This window comes from Heterodontus francisci, chromosome 10, assembly GCF_036365525.1.
Source record: "Heterodontus francisci isolate sHetFra1 chromosome 10, sHetFra1.hap1, whole genome shotgun sequence".
In the NCBI taxonomy this organism is placed as follows: Eukaryota; Metazoa; Chordata; class Chondrichthyes; order Heterodontiformes; family Heterodontidae; genus Heterodontus; species Heterodontus francisci.
In genome coordinates, this window is record NC_090380.1 from 23,359,975 (window position 1) to 23,383,223 (window position 23,249).

The window sequence follows — 23,249 nt, forward strand, 5'->3', positions numbered from 1 at the left end:
AGAGGATTGGAAAATGGCAAATGTAACACCCTTATTCAAAAAAGGGTGTAAGGACAGTCCCAGTAACTCCAGGCCAGTCAGTTTAACATCAGTGGTGAGTAAGGTTTTAAAAACAATAATCATGGAAAAAGAAATAACAGGCACTTGGAGAAATTTGAGTTAATTAAGGAGAGCCAGCATGGATTTGTAAAAAGCAGGTCATGTTTGACTAATCTAATTGAATTTTTTGATGAAATAACAGAGAAGATTGATGAAGGGAATGCAGTGGATGTTGTCTATATGGATTTTAAGAAAGTGTTTGACAAAGTGCCACATAAAAGGCTGGTTAACAAAACTGAGGTTCATTGAATAGGAGGCTCAATATCAGCTGGGATAAAATATTGGCTTAAGGACAGAAAACAGAGAATCATGGTAAATGGTTGTTTTTCAGAATGGAGGATGGTAGACAGTGATGTTCCCCAAGGGTCGGTGTGAAGATCACTGCTTTTTTGTTACATATAAATGACTTAGATATTGGAATACAGAGTAAAATTTCAATATGTGCTGATGATATGATACTTGGATGTGTGGCAAACAGTGAGGATGATACAAATCAACTGCAATAGGACATAGGTAGGCTAGCAGAATGGGCAGGTAAGTGGCAGATGGAATTTAATACAGAAATGTGTGAGGTGATGCATTTTGGCAGAAGGAATAGGGAGAGGCAATATATACTTAATGGCACAGTTCTAAAGAGTGTGCAGGTACAGAGGGACCTGGGGTGCATGTACATAGATATTTGAAGATAGCAGGACCTATTGAGAAAGTAGTTAGCAAAGCATATGGGATCATGGGCCTCATAAAAAGAGGTATGGAGTACAAAAATAGGGAAGTTATGCTGAACCTTTATTGGAGTGACAGACAGCACTAGAGTAAGAAATAATAAGATATTATGTGAGGTCAGCGTAAGAGGGAATGCAAATAATCTAAATTAGATTTACAGTGCATGATGCGAATGCATGAGTGTGGTAAATAAGGTTGGTGAGCTGCAGGCATAGGTAGCCATGTGGGAGGACAAAGTTGTGGTGATAACGGAGACCTGAGACCAAAAGGGCGGGACTGGGTATTTAATATTCCTGGATACAAGGTATTTAGGAAAGATAGGGAAGGAAGAAAGGAGGAGGGGGTGACAGTATTGATCAAGGATAATATTACAATGCTGGAAAGAGAGGATGCCCTAGAGGGATCAAGGACAGAATCTATTTAGTAGAGATAAGGAACAAGCAAGGTACCATTCCATTAGTGTATTCTATAGGCTATCGATCTCCAACTAGTAGGAAACATATAGAGGAACAAATTTGTAGGGAAATTACAGAGAAATGCAAAAGCTATAGAGTAGTTATAATGGTTAGCTATAATTATCCTAATATAGACAGGGATAGTAAGAGTGTAAAGGGCAGGAGGAGGAAGAATTTCTAAAGTGTTTTCGGGAGATTTTCTACATCAGTATGCTTCCAATCCAATGAGGAAGGAGGCATTTCTAGAACTGGTTCTAGGGATGAGGTGGGAATCCAAAAGTCTTCTATAGACATATAAATAATAAAAGGGTGGTAAAAGGAGCAGGAGGGTCAATTAGGGACCAAAGGGGTGTTTACATGTGGAGGCAGAGGGCATTACTGAGGTTCTAAATGAGTACTTTTCATCTGTCTTAACCAAGGAAGAAGATGCTGCCAAAATAATAGTGAAAGAGGAGGCAGTGGAGACACTGGATGGGCTAAAAATTGATAACGAGGAGATATTAGAAAGACTGTCTGTATTTAAAGTTGATGGGCTGAAATTTATATTGGCAGCAGTTGTAAACAATGGCGGCCCGCATGCGTGGGCTAAGCTTTGAGGAGCCGTCGCAATATTAAACACATCGGCTCATTTCAATGGCCAGGGCGATACAGGGGGGATGTGAGGAAGAACTTTTTCACACAGCAAGTGGTAATGATCTGGAACTTGCTGCATACGAGGGTGGTGCAAGTGGAGACAAGCAATGACTTCAAAAGGGAATTGGATGGCTACTTGACAGAAATAAACTTTCAGGGCTACAGGGATCGAGCTGGGGAGTGGGACTGACTGGATTTCTCTACAGAGAGCCGGCAGATGACAATCACACAAAGACACAATCACGCACAGAGACAATCACACAGGCACACACTATCACACACACCATCACAATCACACAGACACAATCACACACAGAGACAATCACACAGGCACACACTATCACACACACCATCACAATCACACAGACACAATCACACACAGAGACAATCACACAGGCACACACTATCACACACACCATCACAATCACACAGACACAATCACACACAGAGACAATCACACAGGCACACGCTATCACACGCACCATCACAATCACACAGACACAATCACACATAGAGACAATCACACAGGCACACACTATCACACGCACCATCACAATCACACAGACACAATCACACACAGAGACAATCACACAGGCACACGCTATCACACGCACCATCACAATCACACAGACACAATCACACATAGAGACAATCACACAGGCACACACTATCACACACACCATCACAATCACACAGACACAATCACACACAGAGACAATCACACAGGCACACGCTATCACACGCACCATCACAATCACACAGACACAATCACACATAGAGACAATCACACAGGCACACACTATCACACACACCATCACAATCACACAGACACAATCACACACAGAGACAATCACACAGGCACACACTATCACACACACCATCACAATCACACAGACACAATCACACACAGAGACAATCACACAGGCACACGCTATCACACGCACCATCACAATCACACAGACACAATCACACATAGAGACAATCACACAGGCACACACTATCACACACACCATCACAATCACACAGACACAATCACACACAGAGACAATCACACAGGCACACGCTATCACACGCACCATCACAATCACACAGACACAATCACACATAGAGACAATCACACAGGCACACACCATCACAATCACACAAAGACACAATCACACACAGAGACAATCACACAGGCACACACCATCACAATCACACAAAGACACAATCACACACAGAGACAATCACACAGGCACACGCTATCACACACACCATCACAATCAAAGACACAATCACACATAGAGACAATCACACAGGCACACACTATCACACACACCATCACAATCACACAAAGACACAATCACACACAGAGACAATCACACAGGCACACGCTATCACACACACCATCACAATCAAAGACACAATCACACACAGAGACAATCACACAAGCACACACTATCACACAAACACCATAACAATCACACAGGCACACACTATCACACACACACCATCACAATCACACACAGAGACAATCACACAGGCACACACTATCACACACACACCATCACAATCATACACAGAGACAATCACACAGGCACACACTATCACACAAACTCCATCACAATCACACAAAGACGCAATCACACACAGAGACAATCACAGACACAATCACACAGACACACACCATCACACACAAACACAATTACACAGCCACACACTGTCACACACACACAGATACAATCACAGACACACACCATCACACAGACACAATCACACAGAAACACCCCATCACATACACACTATCTCACACACACCATCACAGACACTATCACACACACACCATCACACACACACGAAGCTGTATTTATTTTTAAGAGCAACAGGGGTTTGAATGGATCAGAGCGACAGAGTTTAACGCTTGAGGTCTTTGGCACTGAGCTCCAGCAGGTTATGTCTCAGCGGGTCTCCGGGTGCTGATGATGTCCGTGGCCGGAGTATCAGTTGGTCCAATCTCTCTCTGTCCATCTTTAAATCTGCAGGTCAATGTCCAGCCCTGAGCCCGGACTGCAGATGGGGTTTGGGGTCAGCTCTGTAGGCGAGAGGCTCATCTGTACATCCAGCCAGTGAGCAGGAAGGCCGATAGAGGCGGTTCGCCCTGGTGCTGGAGGTGGAGGGCGTGGTCAGGAGACTGGCTGTCACTTCTACTTCACTCCCTCGGGGTGCCTCACACTCACTCCGCTGCCCAGCCATGTCTGATCGGGATCCTCCGCTGGCCAGCCGGACTGCCGTCTCCCCAGCTCCTGGAGCGGCTATGCTGCTGGCTCCCTTGCTGTGTGTCAGTGCCTTGCAGCTAGCTCTCACCATCGGCTTCATCTGTTACTGCCAGAACCAGTGGCTCCAGGTAAGTGCCTGATACAGCGGGGAAGGGTAGCAGGCAGGCATGCGAACTTCAGCATCTGAGAGTGTTTCTTCACAAAGTGTCTCTGCTGCACACTTTCACTTCTGGGTCATGCTTCCACTTGTCAGAGACCAAAACTAGGGGCCCGTTAATACTGGAGAGTGACTAATGAATCCAGTAAGGAATTCAGAAGAAACTTCTTTAAGCAGAGAGCGGTTACAATGTGGAACTCGAGTGGTTGTGGTTGAGGGTAACAGTATAGATACATTTCAGAGGAAGCTACACAAATAAATATAGAAGGGACTAAAACATCAGAGTTTTCCTTGATTTTACCTGCCAATATTTTTTCATACTCTCTCTTTGCTTTCCTAATTTCCTTTTTAATTTCACCCCTGCACTTCCTATACTCTATGCTTTCTGCAGTATTGAGCTTTTGGTATATGACATAAACTTCCCTTTGTTGTCTTATCCTGCTCTGTATGCACTGCCACATCCAGGGGTGTTTAAATTTGTCAGTCACACCCTTTTTCTTTCTGGGAACATATTTGTTCTGAACCCACTCTATCTCCTCCTTCAATACCCCCCACTGCCCCCAATTGCTCTGACATTGATGTACCTTCAACTAACTGTTTCCAATCCACTTTTGACCATCATTTTCCAATCCTTTGTGGTCCAATGTGCTGAAGGACTGCTAAAGTTGTACCATTGTTTAAAAAGAGAGGAAGGGATAGACGGCGTAATTATAGGACAATCCTTGGTGGTAAGCAAATTATTGGAAAAAATTCTGAGGAACAGTATTAATCGTCATTTAGAAAGACATTGATTAATCAGGGAGAGTCATCGTGAATTTGTTAAGGGCAGATCATGTCTAATTAACTTGATTGAATTTGTTGAGGAAGTAACAAGGAGGGTCGATCAGGACAGCACATTTGATGCCGTCTACATGGATTTTAGCAAGGCTTTTGAAAAGCTCCTACATGGTAGACTGGTCAGAAAAGAGCCCAAGGGAAAATGGCAAATTAGCTCCCAAACTGGCTCATGGCTGGAAGCAAAGGGTAATGGTCAACAGATGTTTTTGTGACTGGAAGGCTGTTTCCAGTGGGGCTGTGCAGGGCTCAGTACTGGATCCCTTACTTTTCGTGGTATATATCAATGATTTCGACTTAAATTAAAGAATTTTTCAGGTGATACAAAAATTGGCCCTGTGGTTGATAGGTATGAAGAAAGCTGTAAAGTGCATGAAGATATCAATGGACTGGTCAGTGGTCAGGTGGGCAGAAAAGTGGCAAATGCAATTCAATTTGGAGAATTGTGAGATAATGCATTTGGGGAGGATAAACAAGGCACAGGAATACACAGTAAATGATAGGATTCTGAGAAGTGTAAAGGAACAGAGGGATCTTGGAGTGCATATTCCACAGATTCCTGAAGGTAGCAGGACAGGTAGATAAGCTGGTTCAGAAGGCATGCGGGATACTTTCCTTTATTGTCTGAGGCATAGATTATAAGAGCAGTGGATATGCTGAAGGGTGCGGGAGAGAAGTCTAATTAGCAGCACACACCGAGAGCTGTCCTGCTCCAGCAAACTCTGATCTCATATAATTAGATAATGTTATTCCGACAATATATTTAAATAAGAACGGAAGAACTTGCATTTATTCCTAATTTCAGGACACCCCAAAGTGCTTCACAATTAATTAGTTATCTTGGCATGTAGTCACTCTTGCATTATAGGGAAACATCATTGCCGATTTGCTCACAGCAGAATCCCACAAACAGCAATGAGACAAAGAGAAACATAGGAACAGGAGGAGGTGCGTTAGCTTCTCAAACCAGTTCCACTATTCAATGAGATCATGGCAGATCTACGACCTGACTTCATTGCCCCACCTTTGTCCCATATCTCTTAATTCTCTCTTCTCTCTTTGCCTCCTTATCTCGAGAGACAATGGGTAAGCGCCTGGAGGTGGTCAGTGGTGTGTGGAGCAGCGCCTGGAGTGGCTATAACGGCCAATTTTAGAGTGACAGGCTCTTCCACAGGTGCTGCAGAAAAATTTGTTTGTCGGGGCTGTTACACAGTTGGCTCTCCCCTTGCGCTTCTGTCTTTTTTCCTGCCAACTGCTAAGTCTCTTCGACTCACCACACTTTAGCCCCACCTTTATGGCTGCCCCCCAGTATCTCCAACACAGAAGTCCTCGAGGCGGCCAACATCCCCAGCTTATACACACTATTGAGTCAGCGGCGCTTGAGATGGCTTGGCCATGTGAGCCGCATGGAAGATGGCAGGATCCCCAAAGACACATTGTACAGCGAGCTTGCCATTGGTGTCAGACCCACCGGCCGTCCATGTCTCCGCTTTAAAGACGTCTGCAAACGCGACATGAAGTCCTGTGATATTGATCTCTTAATACCTATGGGTAATAAAAACCGATCAATCTCAGATTTGAAATTAACAACCGATCTAGCATCATTTGCTATTTGTGGAAGAAAGTTCCAAACTTCTACCTGCCTTTGTGTATCAAAGTGTTTCTTAATTTCGCTCCTGAAAGGCCTTGCTCTAATTTTTAAATTATAGCACCCCCCCCCCCCACCCCCGAGGCTTAGACTCCCCAACCAGTGGAAATAGTTTATTTACCCCATGTGTTCCCCTTAATATCTTGATAACTTCGATCAAATTCCACCCCCCCCCAAACCTTCTAAATTTCAAGGAATGAAACCTTAGTATGTGTAATTTTGACCAATTAAGGGATTTTTATTTTTGTTTTTTGCTGGTGTTGTTTGCGGGATGAAAGTTAGTCAGGACTTTGGGAAAACTCCTGCTCTTGGTATAGTGCCATGGGATCTTTTGCATTTACCTAAAAGGAGCAGATGCGGGACCTTGGATTAATTTTTCATCTTAAGATATCTCTAACACTGCTTCAGAACTGCACTGAAAATATCAGACATGAATCATCAAATGCAGGGAATGCAGCATACAGCAAATTTCCTGTCATTTGTGCCCCAGTAAGACCGGGTGCTGAGAACGAAAGAAAAAGCTTACATCTAACAGTACTTTTCATGACCTCAGGACATCCCAAAGTATTTTACAGCTAATGAAGTACTTTTTTGAAATGGAGTAACTGTTATGATGTAGGAAACACGGCAACCAGTTTTCTTACAGCAAGTTCCCATAAACAGCAATGTAATAATGACAAGACCATCCGTTTTAGTGCTGTTGGTTGAGGGATAAATATTTACTAGGGACACCAAAGGGAATGTCACTGCTGTTCTTCAAAATAGTACCATGGGATCTTTTATGTCCACCTGAGAGGTTATGTCTCATCTGGAAGATGATGCCTCTGACAGTGCAGCACACCCTCAGTACTGCACTGGAATTTCTGCCACTGTCTGAAGAGCAGGGCATTCTGGTATCCTGGTCAACACCCCTTCCTCATCAAATGGCACCAGGTTGCCCCGACTTGATGACAGGACCTGCAAAATGAAATGCTGTACGGGTTCAGGCTGACAGTAGCCCTGTGGCGGTCAAATATGCAAAAGAAAAAAAAGAGAAAAGGTGAACGTAACAAGTGTGACACAAGTGTTATGAAGCTGCTTCCATTTTTAATATTTTTTGAGGACTCGTGTTCAAAAGACTGTGGAAATACCTGAGGAGATGTTTGACTTGTTTTTTTTAAAAGGGTCACCGGAAGGACACTTGGTACTTTGTTTAAAAACAAATACTGGAAATAACATGTCCTTAGCTAAGAAAACAGCAGGAGCCTTGCTGATGATCAGAACTGTTTACAGAGAAGTGACATGTCTAGATTTATGGTGGTCAAAAGTTGATTTCATTTTTGGATATTGTTTGGGGTTCAGTTGGGGTGTAAGCCTGCTGAGAGAGGCACTCACCTTGTACCCACTCACCTTGTACCACCTCTTTGAGAAACCCTGAGAATCCAGTATGAGAACTGGAGAAACTGATGCAGCATTTCTCCTGAGAAACCTCTGGAAGACTTCCTCTCACATCTCCTGAGCAAACTGCTAAGATCCCAGTGATAACCGCATGTGTCTAGTGACACCCGTCCATATGCATCCGGACACCAGGCCAACATTTCATATCTTATCCATTTTCTTCAAGAATTAACAAGTACTTGGCCAAAGTTTTTTTTTGTTTTTCTGTAAAGTTGATCTCTGCAGAGAAAGTTTCTTTATTTTTCCTTGAACCGGTGTGTGTGTATGTGTTGGGGTTATTTAGTTTAGTTTAGTTTAGAGATACAGCACTGAAACAGGCCCTTCGGCCCACCCAGTCTGTGTCGACTATCAACTACCCATTTGTACGAATCCTACACTAATTCCATATTCCTACCACATCCCCACTTGTCCCTCTATTTCCCTACCACCTACCTATACTAGGGGCAATTTATAATGGCCAATTAACCTATCAACCTGCAAGTCTTTCGGCATGTGGGAGGAAACCGGAGCACCCGGCGGAAACCCACGCAGACACAGGGAGAACATGCAAACTCCACACAGGCAGTACCCGGAATTGAACCCGGGTCGCTGGAGCTGTGAGGCTGCGGTGCTAACCACTGCACCACTGTGCCGTTATTTAGAAGGGAATATATTTATACTTTCATATTTCAACCACTGTGTTAATAAGCTTTGCAACTTTATTGAATGAGTCCTGTTTTATAATAAATTAATAATTTTGTTGTTTATTAAAGAAACCTGGTTGGCAGATTTTTATTCTGGCACTAAAATAGATAAAGTATATAATTGGCCCTATCAGTAACTGGGTAAAACATTTAAATATATGTTGTCACCCGTGGAGAAGTGGAACGACAGAAAGAAAGTGCACTCCTCCATCCTCGTTCGCAACATATAATTGGGGGCTCGTCTTAGGTAACCCAAAGCCAATGAAGTGCAATTGTAATAATAATTGAGAAGGGGGAAAATAAAAACACCAGGTTTCTTGTATATTAGAGTAAAGCATACACTACTGGAAAGGCTACTTTTGATGCAAGTACATTTGTACAGCAGTCTGGAATAGATTGTGATTCTTTAAAGGCATTGTCCACTGATGAGCTGTCAAGTGTGGTGATGCACTTGAAGTTAGATATTAGACCGAAAGCTAGGCGGGCTGAAGTTCAGAGACAAGTGGCCAGATGGCTGGAGATTGAAGTGAAACAGCCAAAGGGACAAGTAGAATCAGAAGAAGACAAGGTAAAACTGGCACAGATTCAGTTAGGAATGAAGAGGTTGGAGCTAAAAGTTCAGGACAGAGAAAGGGAGCTGGAAAAAGAATGGAAAAAGGAAGAAAGAGAGGAAAGAGAAAGCGAGGAAAAGAAAAAAAGAGAGCATTTTAAAAGACACAAACAGAGTGGCAAGAGAGAGAAAGGGCACGAGAAAGAGGAAAAGAAAGAGGAAAGGAGAGAGAAAGGGAATACCACATTAGAAGGCTGGAACTAGAAATCCAATACATGTTGGAAAACAATCTAATTGAACCCAGTTAAAGCAGCTGGAGTTCCCCAGTGGTGTTAGTGCCTAAACCTGATGGTTTGACTAGATTCTGCACAGACTACAGAAAGGTTAATGCAGTAACAAAGGCAGACTCCTATCCAGTTCCTCATGTAGAAGACTATATCGAAAGAGTTGGCAGTGCCACTTTTCTTACCAAAATAGATTTGTTAAAAGGATACTGGCAGATTCCTTTAATACCCCAAGCTAAAGAAATGTTGGCCTTTGTCACACCAGATGGTCTTTTCCAATGCCGAATGATGCCTTTTGGGCTAAAAAATGCCCCAGCAACTTTCCAGAGATTAATGAACCAAGTGGTAGCCAGTGTTCTAACTGTGAGGTTTACCTTGATGATGTGCTGGTATACAGTGACACTTGGAAGGACCACTTGGAACAACTAGAAGCTCTAGTTAGAAAATTACAGTCAGCTGATCTGGCGAAAAACCTTGCCAAAAATGAATTCGCAAAAGCGCGAGTTCCTAGGGCATATAGTAGGACACGGACAAGTGTTGCCAAGAATAGCAAAAGTAGAAGCATTGCTGGGAATCCCAGCCCTAAGACTAAATGAGAAATTATGAAGTTTTTGGGAATGTGTGGTTTCTACTGCAAGTTTGTACCAAATTTCAGCACTATAGGTGCTCCACTGTTGGATTTGCTGAAAGTAATTTTGATCAATGAACCAGTGTTAGCTGCCCCAAATTTCACTAAGCCCTTCAAGGTAGCAATTGATGTTAGTGACTTGGGGGCTCAGTGCAGTCCTGCTGCAAGAAGATAAATCAAGCATAGAAAAGCCAGTGGGATACTTTTCCACAAAGCTAAATCGACACCAAAAGAGATACTCTACAGTGGAAAAAGGAACCCTGGGCTTTCTACTAGCTCTTAAGCATTTTGAGGTCTATGTCTGCATGGCAACAGAGAGACACTGGTATATACTGATCATAACTCCCCAGCCTTTGTGGAAAAATTCAAAAACCAGAATGCCAGACTATTTCAATAGCGTTTACTATTGCAACCCTATCACTTAAAGATTATCCACATTACGGGCAAAAATAATGTAATTGCTGATGCTCGGTCTAGAATTGAACTTGGCTTTGAGTTATCTGAGTACAAAAATGGTACAGGGCATAACTGTATTAGTGTTATGAAAGTGCTTCTGTGTTTTGTTAAGTATATTTTTTGAGGATTCATTTTTGAAAGATTGAAGAAATATTAAACTTTTGGGTTTTCAAAGTGGGGGGGGGGGGTCATATAAAGGCCACTTGACTTTGAAAAAGCAGTCCCTGGAAATGTTTTTTAAAAGGAGCACTGAGAGGTCTTGTGAGGAAAACAAGCCTTTCCGGGAAACCACTTGACTTCCAGCAACAAGCCTTTCTGGGAGACCACCTGACTTCCAGCTTAATAAACAACAGAGAACTTTTGACACCTGGAGAAGTTGTTTACAAAGAAGTGACAGGTCAAGATTGATGGAGGTCAAAAGGTTGACCTCCTGTTGTTGGTTTTGCTTTTGAATTGTTTTGAGTTGGGTTTCAACTGTATAAAAATGGAGAGAACTTCCAAGGAGAGAGAGAAAACTTCCAAGGAGAGAAGAAAATTCCCAAGGAAAGAAAACCACAACCCAGCTCAGCTTTCCAGCACCTCTCCAAAAGACCCTGAGATGTCTGTTGTGTCAACTCATCTCGTCTCCTGTCTTTGAAGAAAAGCCTGCTAAATTAATTCTCAATGCCGCCTGAAAAGAACGGTTCTAAAAGATCCCAGTGACCGTCTACGTGTACTTGGAGGCCAGACTGTATGTCAGTTTTGGAATACAACATATTTCATCTGCTGTTTCTTCAAGAATGAGCAAGTATTCAGCCCAAGTGGTTTTTTTTGTCTGTAATAGAGCTCTAAAAACAAAAATCCCTTTTTTCCGGTTAACCGGTGCATGTGTGTGTGTGTGAGTGTGAGGTGCTAAGGTAAAATGAGAACTTTAATATTTCAGTCTGTGTGTTTATGCTTTACTTCATTACTGCTTAAGATTTGTTTTATAATAAACTGCTGATTTGTTGTTTATTAAAGAAACCTGGTTAGTGTGTTTTATTCTGAGAAAAATAGAGTATATGATTGACCGTATCGGTAAGTGGGAAAATATGGCTCTATGTTGTGACCTGTGGAGAAGTGGCACTAGAATGCACAGTGCATTCCTCCCACCTCAGTCGTACCAACAGCAACAACTTGCATTTATATAGCACTTTTAACATCCCGATATGCTTAACAGGATGTTATTGAGCAAAATTTGACGTTGAACAACATAAGTAGAAATTTGAAGAGGTCAAGAAATTAGGTTTTAAATGAAGGAGGAGAGAACAGTAAAGAGGAGGAGAGGTTTAGGGAATGAATACTAGAGTTTACGGTCGAGGCAGCTGAAGACTTGGCCACTCAATGGTGGGATGATAATAACTGTCTATGTACAAGAGGCCAGAATTAGAGGAATGCAGAGCATTGTAGATGTGGAAGACCCTACAGAGACAGAGGGGATGAGGCTATAGAGGGATTTGAATGCAAGGATGAATATTTTAAAATTTAGGTTTTCCCGGACCAGGAACCAATGTGTGTGAGTGAGCACAGGGGTGATGGATGAATGGGACTTGGTGTGAGTTAGGATAAGGGCAGCAGAATTTTGGATGAGCTCAAGATTATGGAGGATGCAAGATAGGAACCTGGCCAGGAAAGCATTGGAATAGTCTACAGCCTGAAAGGGTAGCAGTGAAAGCAGAGGGCGGTGTTCAGTATCCACAAAGCATTATAGATCAGTGCAGCTTGCTGATAGTTAAACAGACTGTTTGTGAGCTGAGAGTACAGAGAACGCTCAGTGAAGGCAGGAAGGGAAGGCTGAATTGGCAAAGTCTCATGAAGAAATTGCTACCTTCTAATCTTGCATCGGACACAGAATGTGCCATTGCTGAGTGTAAATGACAGATGCAACAGTATTTTTAAAAGCTTCTGGAAGCTGAATGTGTGCAAACGAAGCCTTACATTGATGGACTTTAGTCGTGTTCCACCCGATCCCCTCAGTTTCACGGGTGGGTTAGGTAAAAATGACAACCAGTATTGCAGAGTAAATGGGTCGTGTGTACTCTCTAAATTGACATGAAGTTAGGACACCAACCCTTTTGAAATTGTCTCAGAAAAGCACAACATTTCACCCGTGTATCAGACTGAAACAATATGAAGCACTAAGCTTTGGAATCTCGCCTGCAACCACGTCATCCTAGGCAAGCAATGGAAGGTAGTCCAGGTATCTTGAAGGTATCAGATGGTATCCAGCTTAGCGGAACATATCACTTAATTAAAGACATTGATAAAACTTCTGGGAAGGAAAGCTCACTTGTTTAGAAGTAGAATCAGTGATTGGAAACTCCTGCATTTTGATTTGGTGTTTGGAGCATGTGGACACAGCAAAACTATCTTGAAGGTTCTCTTTACGACAGAGTGCCACTGAGGTAAGAGGTCTCTGAGAGCTGGTCAGGTACAGTTCACACTTTATCCTCAACCCCTCGATACCACTGCAAGGGCCAACAGTGAACAATGTGAAATTCCAATGGGAAGCTAAACACCACTGTCCAGTACCACAGCTACACTCCCTCTCTAGTGATACTGTTGTGTTATACAAAGGTACCAAGAAGACTGTAGATCTCTGGACAGATGTGAGACTGACAAAGATAAACATTGAAGATGCATCAGTTATTGTATCTGCAATGATAATAACAATGTATCTGGACTGAATGAGAAGCTATGCTTCGACATGTAATACCAATATACTTGTATGTTAGGCTTGTTCTTTTGGGCCTCCTTATCTCGAGAGACAATGGATACGCGCCTGGAGGTGGTCAGTGGTTTGTGAAGCAGCGCCTGGAGTGGCTATAAAGGCCAATTCTGGAGTGACAGGCTCTTCCACAGGTGCTGCAGAGAAATTTGTTTGTTGGGGCTGTTGCACAGTTGGCTCTCCCCTTGCGCCTCTGTCTTTTTTCCTGCCAACTACTAAGTCTCTTCGACTCGCCACAATTTAGCCCTGTCTTTATGGCTGCCCGCCAGCTCTGGCGAATGCTGGCAACTGACTCCCACGACTTGTGATCAATGTCACACGATTTCATGTCGCGTTTGCAGACGTCTTTATAACGGAGACATGGACGGCCGGTGGGTCTGATACCAGTGGCGAGCTCGCTGTACAATGTGTCTTTGGGGATCCTGCCATCTTCCATGCGGCTCACATGGCCAAGCCATCTCAAGCGCCGCTGACTCAGTAGTGTGTATAAGCTGGGGGTGTTGGCCGCTTCAAGGACTTCTGTGTTGGAGATATAGTCCTGCCACCTGATGCCAAGTATTCTCCGAAGGCAGCGAAGATGGAATGAATTGAGACGTCGCTCTTGGCTGGCATACGTTGTCCAGGCCTCGCTGCCGTAGAGCAAGGTACTGAGGACACAGGCCTGATACACTCGGACTTTTGTGTTCCGTGTCAGTGCGCCATTTTCCCACACTCTCTTGGCCAGTCTGGACATAGCAGTGGAAGCCTTACCCATGCGCTTGTTGATTTCTGCATCTAGAGACAGGTTACTGGTGATAGTTGAGCCTAGGTAGGTGAACTCTTGAACCACTTCCAGAGCGTGGTCGCCAATATTGATGGATGGAGCATTTCTGACATCCTGCCCCATGATGTTCGTTTTCTTGAGGCTGATGGTTAGGCCAAATTCATTGCAGGCAGACGCAAACCTGTCGATGAGACTCTGCAGGCATTCTTCAGTGTGAGATGTTAAAGCAGCATCGTCAGCAAAGAGGAGTTCTCTGATGAGGACTTTCCGTACTTTGGACTTCGCTCTTAGACGGGCAAGGTTGAACAACCTGCCCCCTGATCTTGTGTGGAGGAAAATTCCTTCTTCAGAGGATTTGAACGCATGTGAAAGCAGCAGGGAGAAGAAAATCCCAAAAAGTGTGGGTGCGAGAACACAGCCCTGTTTCACACCACTCAGGATAGGAAAGGGCTCTGATGAGGAGCCACCATGTTGAATTGTGCCTTTCATATTGTCATGGAATGAGGTGATGATACTTAGTAGCTTTGGTGGACATCCGATCTTTTCTAGTAGTCTGAAGAGACCACGTCTGCTGACGAGGTCAAAGGCTTTGGTGAGATCAATGAAAGCAATGTAGAGGGGCATCTGTTGTTCACGGCATTTCTCCTGTATCTGACGAAGGGAGAACAGCATGTCAATAGTCGATCTCTCTGCACGAAAGCCACACTGTGCCTCAGGGTAGACGCGCTCGGCCAGCTTCTGGAGCCTGTTCAGAGCGACTCGAGCAAAGACTTTCCCCACTATGCTGAGCAGGGAGATTCCACGGTAGTTGTTGCAGTCACCGCGGTCACCTTTGTTTTTATAGAGGGTGATGATGTTGGCATCGCGCATGTCCTGGGGTACTGCTCCCTCGTCCCAGCACAGGCATAGCAGTTCATGTAGTGCTGAGAGTATAGCAGGCTTGGCACTCTTGATTATTTCAGGGGTAATGCTGTCCTTCCCAGGGGCTTGTATTCGCTAGAGTTTAGAAGAATAACAAGACTGGACAGACTAGATGCAGGAAGGATGTTCCCAACAGCGGGGGAGTCCAGGACAGGGGGTCACAGTCTAAGGATAAGGGGGTAAGCCATTTAGGACTGAGATGAGGAGGAATTTCTTCACCCAGAGAGTGGTCAACCTGTGGAATTCGCTACCACAGAAAGCAGTTGAGGCCAAATCATTAAATATATTCAAGAAAGTGTTGGATATAGTTCTTAGGGCTAAAGGAATCAAGGGATATGGGGAGAAAGCAGGAACAGGGTACTGAGTTTGGACGATCAGCCATGGTCATATTGATTGGCGGTGCTGGCTCGAAGGGCCGAATGGCCTATTCCTGCTCCTATTTTCTTTGTTTCTATGCAAAATTGACAAGCAAGAAAAACCAGCTGGTCTATCAAGCTTGCCCCACATCTCATAATGGCTTCAGCATCACAATGTGAAACTTTCTTACCACCCCCCATAGGCATGTAATCTCCTGGGAGAGACAAAACACCCAAGGACGATTATGGAAAGAACACTCTGGAAAATTCCTCACTGACCCTTTCAGGCGATCTAAAGCAGTCCAGGTGATCACATGGACCAAGTGTTATCTATCACGATTCTTACCTTCTACCTGTTGTGATCTCTACCCCCATCAGGAATCTTTCCAGCTTCCTCTTGGAATCAGTGCCCACCAACCCAGCTGAAAGTGTATTAGAGGCTCATTACTCCCTGGGATAAGAAGATTTCCCCTAACATCCAGTCTATTCCTACTTTGACATTGTTTAAACTGATGTTCCCTGGGTCTGCCCAATTGGTTCAACTGGAATAATCTATCAAGAGGAATGCTATTCAGCCCTTTAATTATTTGATGGATTGCTTTCAGGTCACCTTGAAGTCTACACTATATGAAAGCAAATTGTCTAAGGTTCTTAAGCCTAGCTAAGTTGTTCTTTCAGCTAGGAATCTTTCTTGGAGTTCCTCTCTGGACCATTTCCAGGGCCACTATATTGTCCACCATGTAGGGGAACAAAACCTGGGCACAGTACTCCAGATGTGGTCTGACCAGCAACCTGTATAGTGACAGAATGATGTCCTTTCATTTATACTGATAGGTTCTATCTTGTTCATGGTCATCTGTTCAAAACTTTTACAGGTCATTGGCAACTATCTTTGGAAAGTCAACATTCAGAGAAGAGGCTTCCACTGGTCACATCCTGCCATATCTTTCTCATTCCTTCTAAAAGTCTTTCAATTCATTTGTTATCGTGTATGAAACCTACATTTGCAGTGGGGTCTTCCAGCTGTAGCTTGCCACCAGTTAACACTCTCTCTCTTCTTTACAGAAAGATGTCAATGGGAGCTCTGAGGAGTTCTTGCAGAACCTGAGTCTGTTCTCCAATTTTAACGGTAGTCCCTATAAATTATCAGAGGTGGAAATCCAGAAAGTCTTCGAGTCTTGTTTACAATCACTGCAAGGACTGAAGCAACCACTTAACCAGGTGAGAAGTGTAAGCTCCTGCCACAAGCAACTTTACCAGTGCTCCTGGTTTCTGTGGTTCTTCATTGTATCATTGTATCATCATGGGTCATCTGCTTCACTGAAAGAGCAAAGAAATCCTGACCAACATTTACCCCTCAGCTAGCATCACTGAAACAGATTATCTGGTCATTATCACATTTTTTAAAAAGGCAAAAGGCATTTAGCTGCTTCCCCACTGCAAACGATTGTACGAAAGAGAAGCCTTTTTTAAAATATGTCTAATTCTAAATGTGGCTGCAGTTGGCAAGACTGTGGTTCGTACCAATCAACTGAGTGACTTGCTAGACATGAAGAGTTAGTCGTGTAATGTGGGACTGGAGTAATGTGCGGGCCAGAGCAGCTAGAGGTGGCAGGCTTCCTTCCCTGAAAGGCATCAGTGAACCAGATGGGTTTTTATGACAATCCGGCAGATGGGATGGTCGTTTTCAGGTACTAACCCACAAGTTACCAAATTAATTGTGGGCAATTTTAACCTGTTCAAAACCCATCCACTTGCACAGAGATAAAATTGAGCCCATTGAATTCAGTTTCACAACTTGACCATGGTGGGATTTGAACTCATGATTTCCATTTTAATACCAGAACGCAAGGCTAAAATAAAAGCAAAATACTGCAGATGCTGGAAATTTGCAATAAAAACAGAAAGTGCTGGAAATACTCAGCAGGTCTGGCAGCATCTGTAGAGATAGAAACATAGTTGATGTTTCGAGTCAGATTTGACTCTTAGAGTCATATTCGACTTTGAAATGTCAACCCAGAACCCAAGGCTATTGTACCTGCAAAAAGATGGCTTTATTTGTTCCTTTTAGAACTGAGTGACTTGGTTGATCTACTTCAGAGGGTGGAATATTGAAGCCCATCCTATGCTCATACCTACTCTTTAGTAATGCTGGGCATTAGGGATGCATAAACATCCCTTTCACCCAGTGTTGCTAATAGCAGGGAATGCCAGAAAAATGCATCTTGTGACATATTTCCTTCATTTGCATGGCATTATAATATGCCAGCCCATATGTGGATGGGTGTGTTATATCTGCCGCTACCCAAATTCAGTGGGAATTTTGATGGGCAGAAGAAGAGTAGGGAACTGATGGACTGGGACTCACTAATGCTTGTGTCCTCGTCTGCCAATATCCTGGTGCTTTTTTAATGCTTGGATATTTTTATTTGAGCTTGGATATTTTTATATATTTCGTTGGGGACATTTGTTGCTGAAGACAATTTTGAAAACATTTCCTTTACCTTCTGGAAGGATGTCTGGAGAAAATAGCCATGTTGACTGATCAATTGGCACGGGATTGTTAAACAAGTCTATTATACGTGTGAACCAGCAAACTGCAGAGAAAAACTGTGCCTCCCAGTTGCTTTCCATCACAGTGGTAAACACCTAATTAGTAAAACCTGTTGGGCCGTTTCTGTGCCACTTGTCAGCCTCTTTGATTTGACAGCATGGTTTCATTGGGAAGGTCACCTTTGTGTTATCTTCCTTTGTCCTAGTTTGGACTTCAAAGCAAAGGAGTGTAATTGATGCCCCTTTATTAAGTTTTCTTACTGAAGCTCTGCTTCACGACACAGTGAACAAGTTGGGGCCAGTCGAACACTTGTGAATATCTGATTACATGTACAATCTTTGCTTCATGAACCTTGATCCAAACTAAGGCTATTTCTTCTGAAATCTGGGGCACCATTAAGACATTTTATTATTTGGTAACGGATTCTGTAAGTTTGAAGCGTATTTGTATTTATTTTTCCTTCTACTAGTTTTATTAAAAGAGTTGCTTCGTACCTTGCAGGCTCAGGTACGGTCAGTTGGGAGAGGTTAGAGGTACAGTTCCCATTGTATGTATAAGCTATAAGTAGATTGTCTTTTAGCGCAGGAGGTAATGTTCTCATTCTGCAGGAAGTGTGATCTGGACTCTGGAGGTGCTTGACATAGAAAAACTATTTGTAGCAGGTTGGAAAGATAACACATGGAATGGACAGGAGAGGGTCTTGGGCATGGTGTCCCCAAAGCCTTGGGTGTCAAAAGGTCTTAAAGGAATTGTGTGACTTGCTGTTTTCCTCCTGTCTGTTGTTGACTTTCACTTTCTCCTTATGACATTAGGGGACACTTGTATGTGAAAAATGAAGGCCTGGTTGTCGCATGAAATGATTGAATCAGCAATAATCTTTGATAAGAATCTGCCCTCTAGCATTTGGCTAGTTAGTATTCAGCATAAGCAATTCTGCAGCCTTCATATGCAGTCTCAATCAGATGTTGCCGTGGAGTTTGAGAAGTTAAGTGCATCAGGAACTGGTAACGTGAACTCGGGACTTACCACTTGGTCACATTGGGGGTAATTTTCATCTTTACTGCTTTGGTGATAAACCAGGGGAGTGATCACCTGCCTATTTTAGAACCCATCATGAAAGTAATCTGATGCAAAATGGGCAGGTTGCATAACAGATGGGCTGTATAACAGATGGACTAAAATGGGTGGATTGTGTAACGGGCGAACTGTACAATGGGCAGACTGTATGATGGGTGGACTGTATAATGGACGGGCTGTGTAATGGAGGGCAGTATAATGAGCAGATAGTATAATGGCAGCATGTATGATGGATGAACTGTGATGGATGGCCTGTGTAATGGATGGGCTGTATCTAGTCCAACGAGAAAGGAGGCACTGCTAGACCTGGTTCTTGAGAATGAGGTGGGCCAAGTGGACTAAGTATCAGTAGCAGCTCATTTAGGGGACAGTGATCATTGTATCATAAGGTTTAGGCTGACTATGGAAAAGGACAAAGGACAATCCAGAGAAAGAATAATTAACTCGGGGAAAGCCAACTTCAATGAGTTAAGAACGGAGCTGGGGCGAATAAATTGGAGTCAAAGGTTGGCAGGAAAAACAGTAGCTGTACAATGGGCTACCTTCAAAGAAGAGATTGTTCCCTCGAAGAGGAAAGGTAGGGTAAACAAATCCAGAGTTCCCTGGATGACAGAAGAGGTAGAAATTAAGATAAAGAAGAAAAAAGGTTCTTATGACAGATGCCAGTCGGAAAATCATATTGAGAACCAGGCTGAATATAGAAGGTCCAGAGGGGAAGTGAAAAAGCAAATAAGAGAAGCAAAGAGAGAGCAGGAAAAGAGATTGGGAGCTAATATTAAAAGGAATCCCAAAGTTTTCTATAGATATATAAATAGTAAAAAAGTAGTAAAAGGAGGAGTGGGGTAAATTAGGGACTGTAAAGGGGAATTACGCATGGAGGAAGAGGACATAGCTAAGGTATTAAATTAATACTTTGCATCTGTCTTTATCAAGGAAGAAAATGCAATCCAGGCAATGGTGAAAGAGAAGGTCATTCAGATACTAGAAGGGTTTAAATTTGATAAGGAGGATGTATCAGATAGGCTGTCAATACTTAAAGTGGATAAAGAACCTGGACCAGATGAGATGCATCCAGGGATACTGAGGGAAGTGAGGGTGGAAATCGCAGAGGCACTGGCCATAATTTTTCAATCTTCCTTAGTCTCAAAGGTGGCGCCAGCGCACTGGAGAATTACATCCGTATAAGCCCAGCAACTACAGGCCAGTCAGTTTAACTTCGGTAGTGGGGAAACTTCTAGAAAGAATAATTTGGAACAACATTTATAGTCACATGGACAAATGTGGGTTAATTAAAGAAAGACAGCATGGATTTCTTAAGGGAAAATCATTTTTACCTAACTTGCTGGAGTTTTTTGAGGCGGTGCCAGAGAGGGTTGATGAGAGCAATGCTGTTGATGTGGTGTACATGGCCTTTCAAAAGGCATTTGATACAGTGCCACACAACAGACCTGTGAGCAAAGTTATATCTCTTGGAATAAAAGGGCGGTAGCAACTTGGATGCAGAATTGGCTGAGTGACAGGAAACAAAGAGTAGTGGTTAATGGATGTCGGCGGTGGATCTGGAGCGGGACCTGTGAAATGAAGAGCGGGGCTCGATGCCCTCACCTATCTTGGACCGGAGCAGTGTCAGTCGGCGGTGTGCTCTCTCGTTGTGTCGGCGCGCGCTGTGTTTCAAAAGAGGAATAAAAGACTTACAGTGACATTACGGGAAATCTGTAAGCTGATTCGTTGGGGAAGAAACAGCTGTTATTGCCTGTAAATAGATTTTTAAAATCAGGGAAAAAATTATTCTTTTTAAATCTTCAAATAGCTACCTTGTAAGTGATAAGGTTAGTACTACTAAGGTTTTGTTTTAATGAGTGTAATTTATTAATAATTACTGCTTAGAATAGTGGTCACAGATGTGATTCCAGGATGGTATGTTGCCTCCCGAGTGCAAGGGTCATGGATACCACCGAGCGTCTACAGGGCATTCTGGAGGGCAAGGGTGCACAGCCAGAGGTCGTGGTCCACATTGGTACCAATGATATAGGAAGTAAGGGGCATGAGATCCTACAGGCTGAGTTTAGGGAGTTAGGAACGAGATTAGCAAGCAGGACGTCAAATGTAGTAATCTCCGGATTACTCCCAAGGCCACATGCTAATGAGTATAGATACAGGGAAATACACCAGATGAATGTGTGGTTGGAGAGATGGTGCAGGAGGGAGGGCTTCAGATTTCTGGGGCACTGGGATCGGTTCTGGGGAAGGTGGGTCCTGTACAAGCTGGAAAGTCTGCACCTGAAAAGGACTGAGACAAATCTCCTTGCAGGAAGGTTTGCTAGTGTTGTTGGGGATGGTTTAAACTAGCTTGGCAGGGGGATGGGAACCAGAGTGCAGTCTTAGGACAGTTCCAGGGCAGGGAACAGGAGGCAGAAAATTAGCAAGTGACTCTCAAAGACAGAAGGAGCAAAGGTTAAAAAGTGTGCAGCACAAGATTTTGGCAGTGTTAAAGGGTATTTATTTAAATGCAAGGAGTATAGTAAATCAAGCCGATGAGTTGAGGGCACAGATAGACACATGGCAACATGGCTTAAGGAGGGCAAGAACGGCAGCTCAACATCCCTGGATATAGAGTTTTCAGGCGGGATAGAAAGGGGGATAAAAAAGGAGGGGTGTAGCATTATTAGTGAAGGAATCAATAACAGCTTTGAGGAGGGATGATATGCTAAATGAATCGTCAAATGAGGCCATATGGGTGGAGCTCAGAAATAAAAAATTGGCAGCCATACTACGAGGAGCGTACTCTCGACCCCCAAATAGTGAGAGGGAGGTAGAAGAACAAATATGTAGGCAAATTTCTGAGTGCAAAACTAATGGGCAATAATATTTGAGGATTTCAACTACCCCAATCTCAACTGGGATACAAACAGTGTGAAGGGCACAGTGGGGACAAAATTCTTGAACTGTGTTCACGAGAACTTTTTTAGCTAGCACGTAACAAGCCCAACGAGAGGGGGCGCAATTCTAGATTTAGTCTTCGGTAATGAAGCTGGGCAAATGGAGGAAGTAACAGTGGGCGACCATTTTGGAGATAGTGACCATAGTATGGTAATTTTTAGCACAATCATGGAAAAGTACAAAGATAATACAGGAGTAAGAATTCTCAATTGGGGGAAGGTGAATTTTAAGAAATTGAGAGGTGACCTGGCGAAAGTGGACTGGATACAGCTACTTGAAGGAAAATCAGTGGCAAACCAGTGGGAGACACTCAAAAGCGAGATTCTACAGGCATAGTGTAGGCATATCCCCACAAAGGTAAACGGTGGTACTGCCAAATCTAGAGCCCCCTGATTATCTCGAAGTTTACAGGGTAAGTTAAAGCAGAAAAAGAAAGCTTCTGATGATCATAAAAATCTTAATACTTTAGAAAGCCTAGAGGAGTATAGAAAGTGCAGGGGTGAAGTAAAAAAGGAAATTAGAAAAGCAAAGAGAGGACATGAAAAATTATTGGCAGGTAAAATCAAGAAAAACCCAAAGATGTTTTATCAGTACATTAAGAACAAGAGGATAACAAAGGAAAGGGTAGGGCCTATCAGAGATGTACAAAGGAACTTATGTGTGGATGTGGAAGATGTGGGCAGGGTTCTTGATGAGTTTTTTGTCTCTGTTTTCACAAAGGACAGGGTTGATGTAGACATTGTAGTTAAAGAAGAGGAGTGTGAAATATTAGATACGATAAGCATAATGAGAGAGGAAGTACTAGAGAGTCTGAAATCCTTAAAGTGGATAAATCGCCAGGACCGGATGGATTGCATTCCAGGTTGTTAAAAGAAGGCAGGGAGCAAATAGCGGATGCACTGAGGATTGTCTTCAAATCCTCACTAGATGCAGGCGAGGTACCAGACGATTGGAGGTCTGCGAATGTTGTACCATTGTCTAAAATCGGTGCGAGGGATACGCCAAATAATTATAGGCCAGTCAGTCTGATCTCAGTGGTGGGTAAATTGT

The 23,249-nt window shown here is 43.3% G+C and overlaps 1 protein-coding gene across 1 annotated transcript in view; it reads left to right on the plus strand.

Annotated features, from left to right (window-relative positions):
* The first annotated feature begins 4,140 nt into the window (after positions 1-4,140).
* Positions 4,141-23,249, plus strand: part of tnfsf11 (TNF superfamily member 11) — a 74,402-nt gene continuing 55,293 nt past the window's right edge. Inside the window, exons 1-2 of the mRNA XM_068039850.1 lie at positions 4,141-4,293; positions 16,694-16,849. Coding sequence (XP_067895951.1) covers positions 4,141-4,293; positions 16,694-16,849 — 309 coding nt within the window. The remainder of the gene's footprint in view (positions 4,294-16,693; positions 16,850-23,249) is intronic.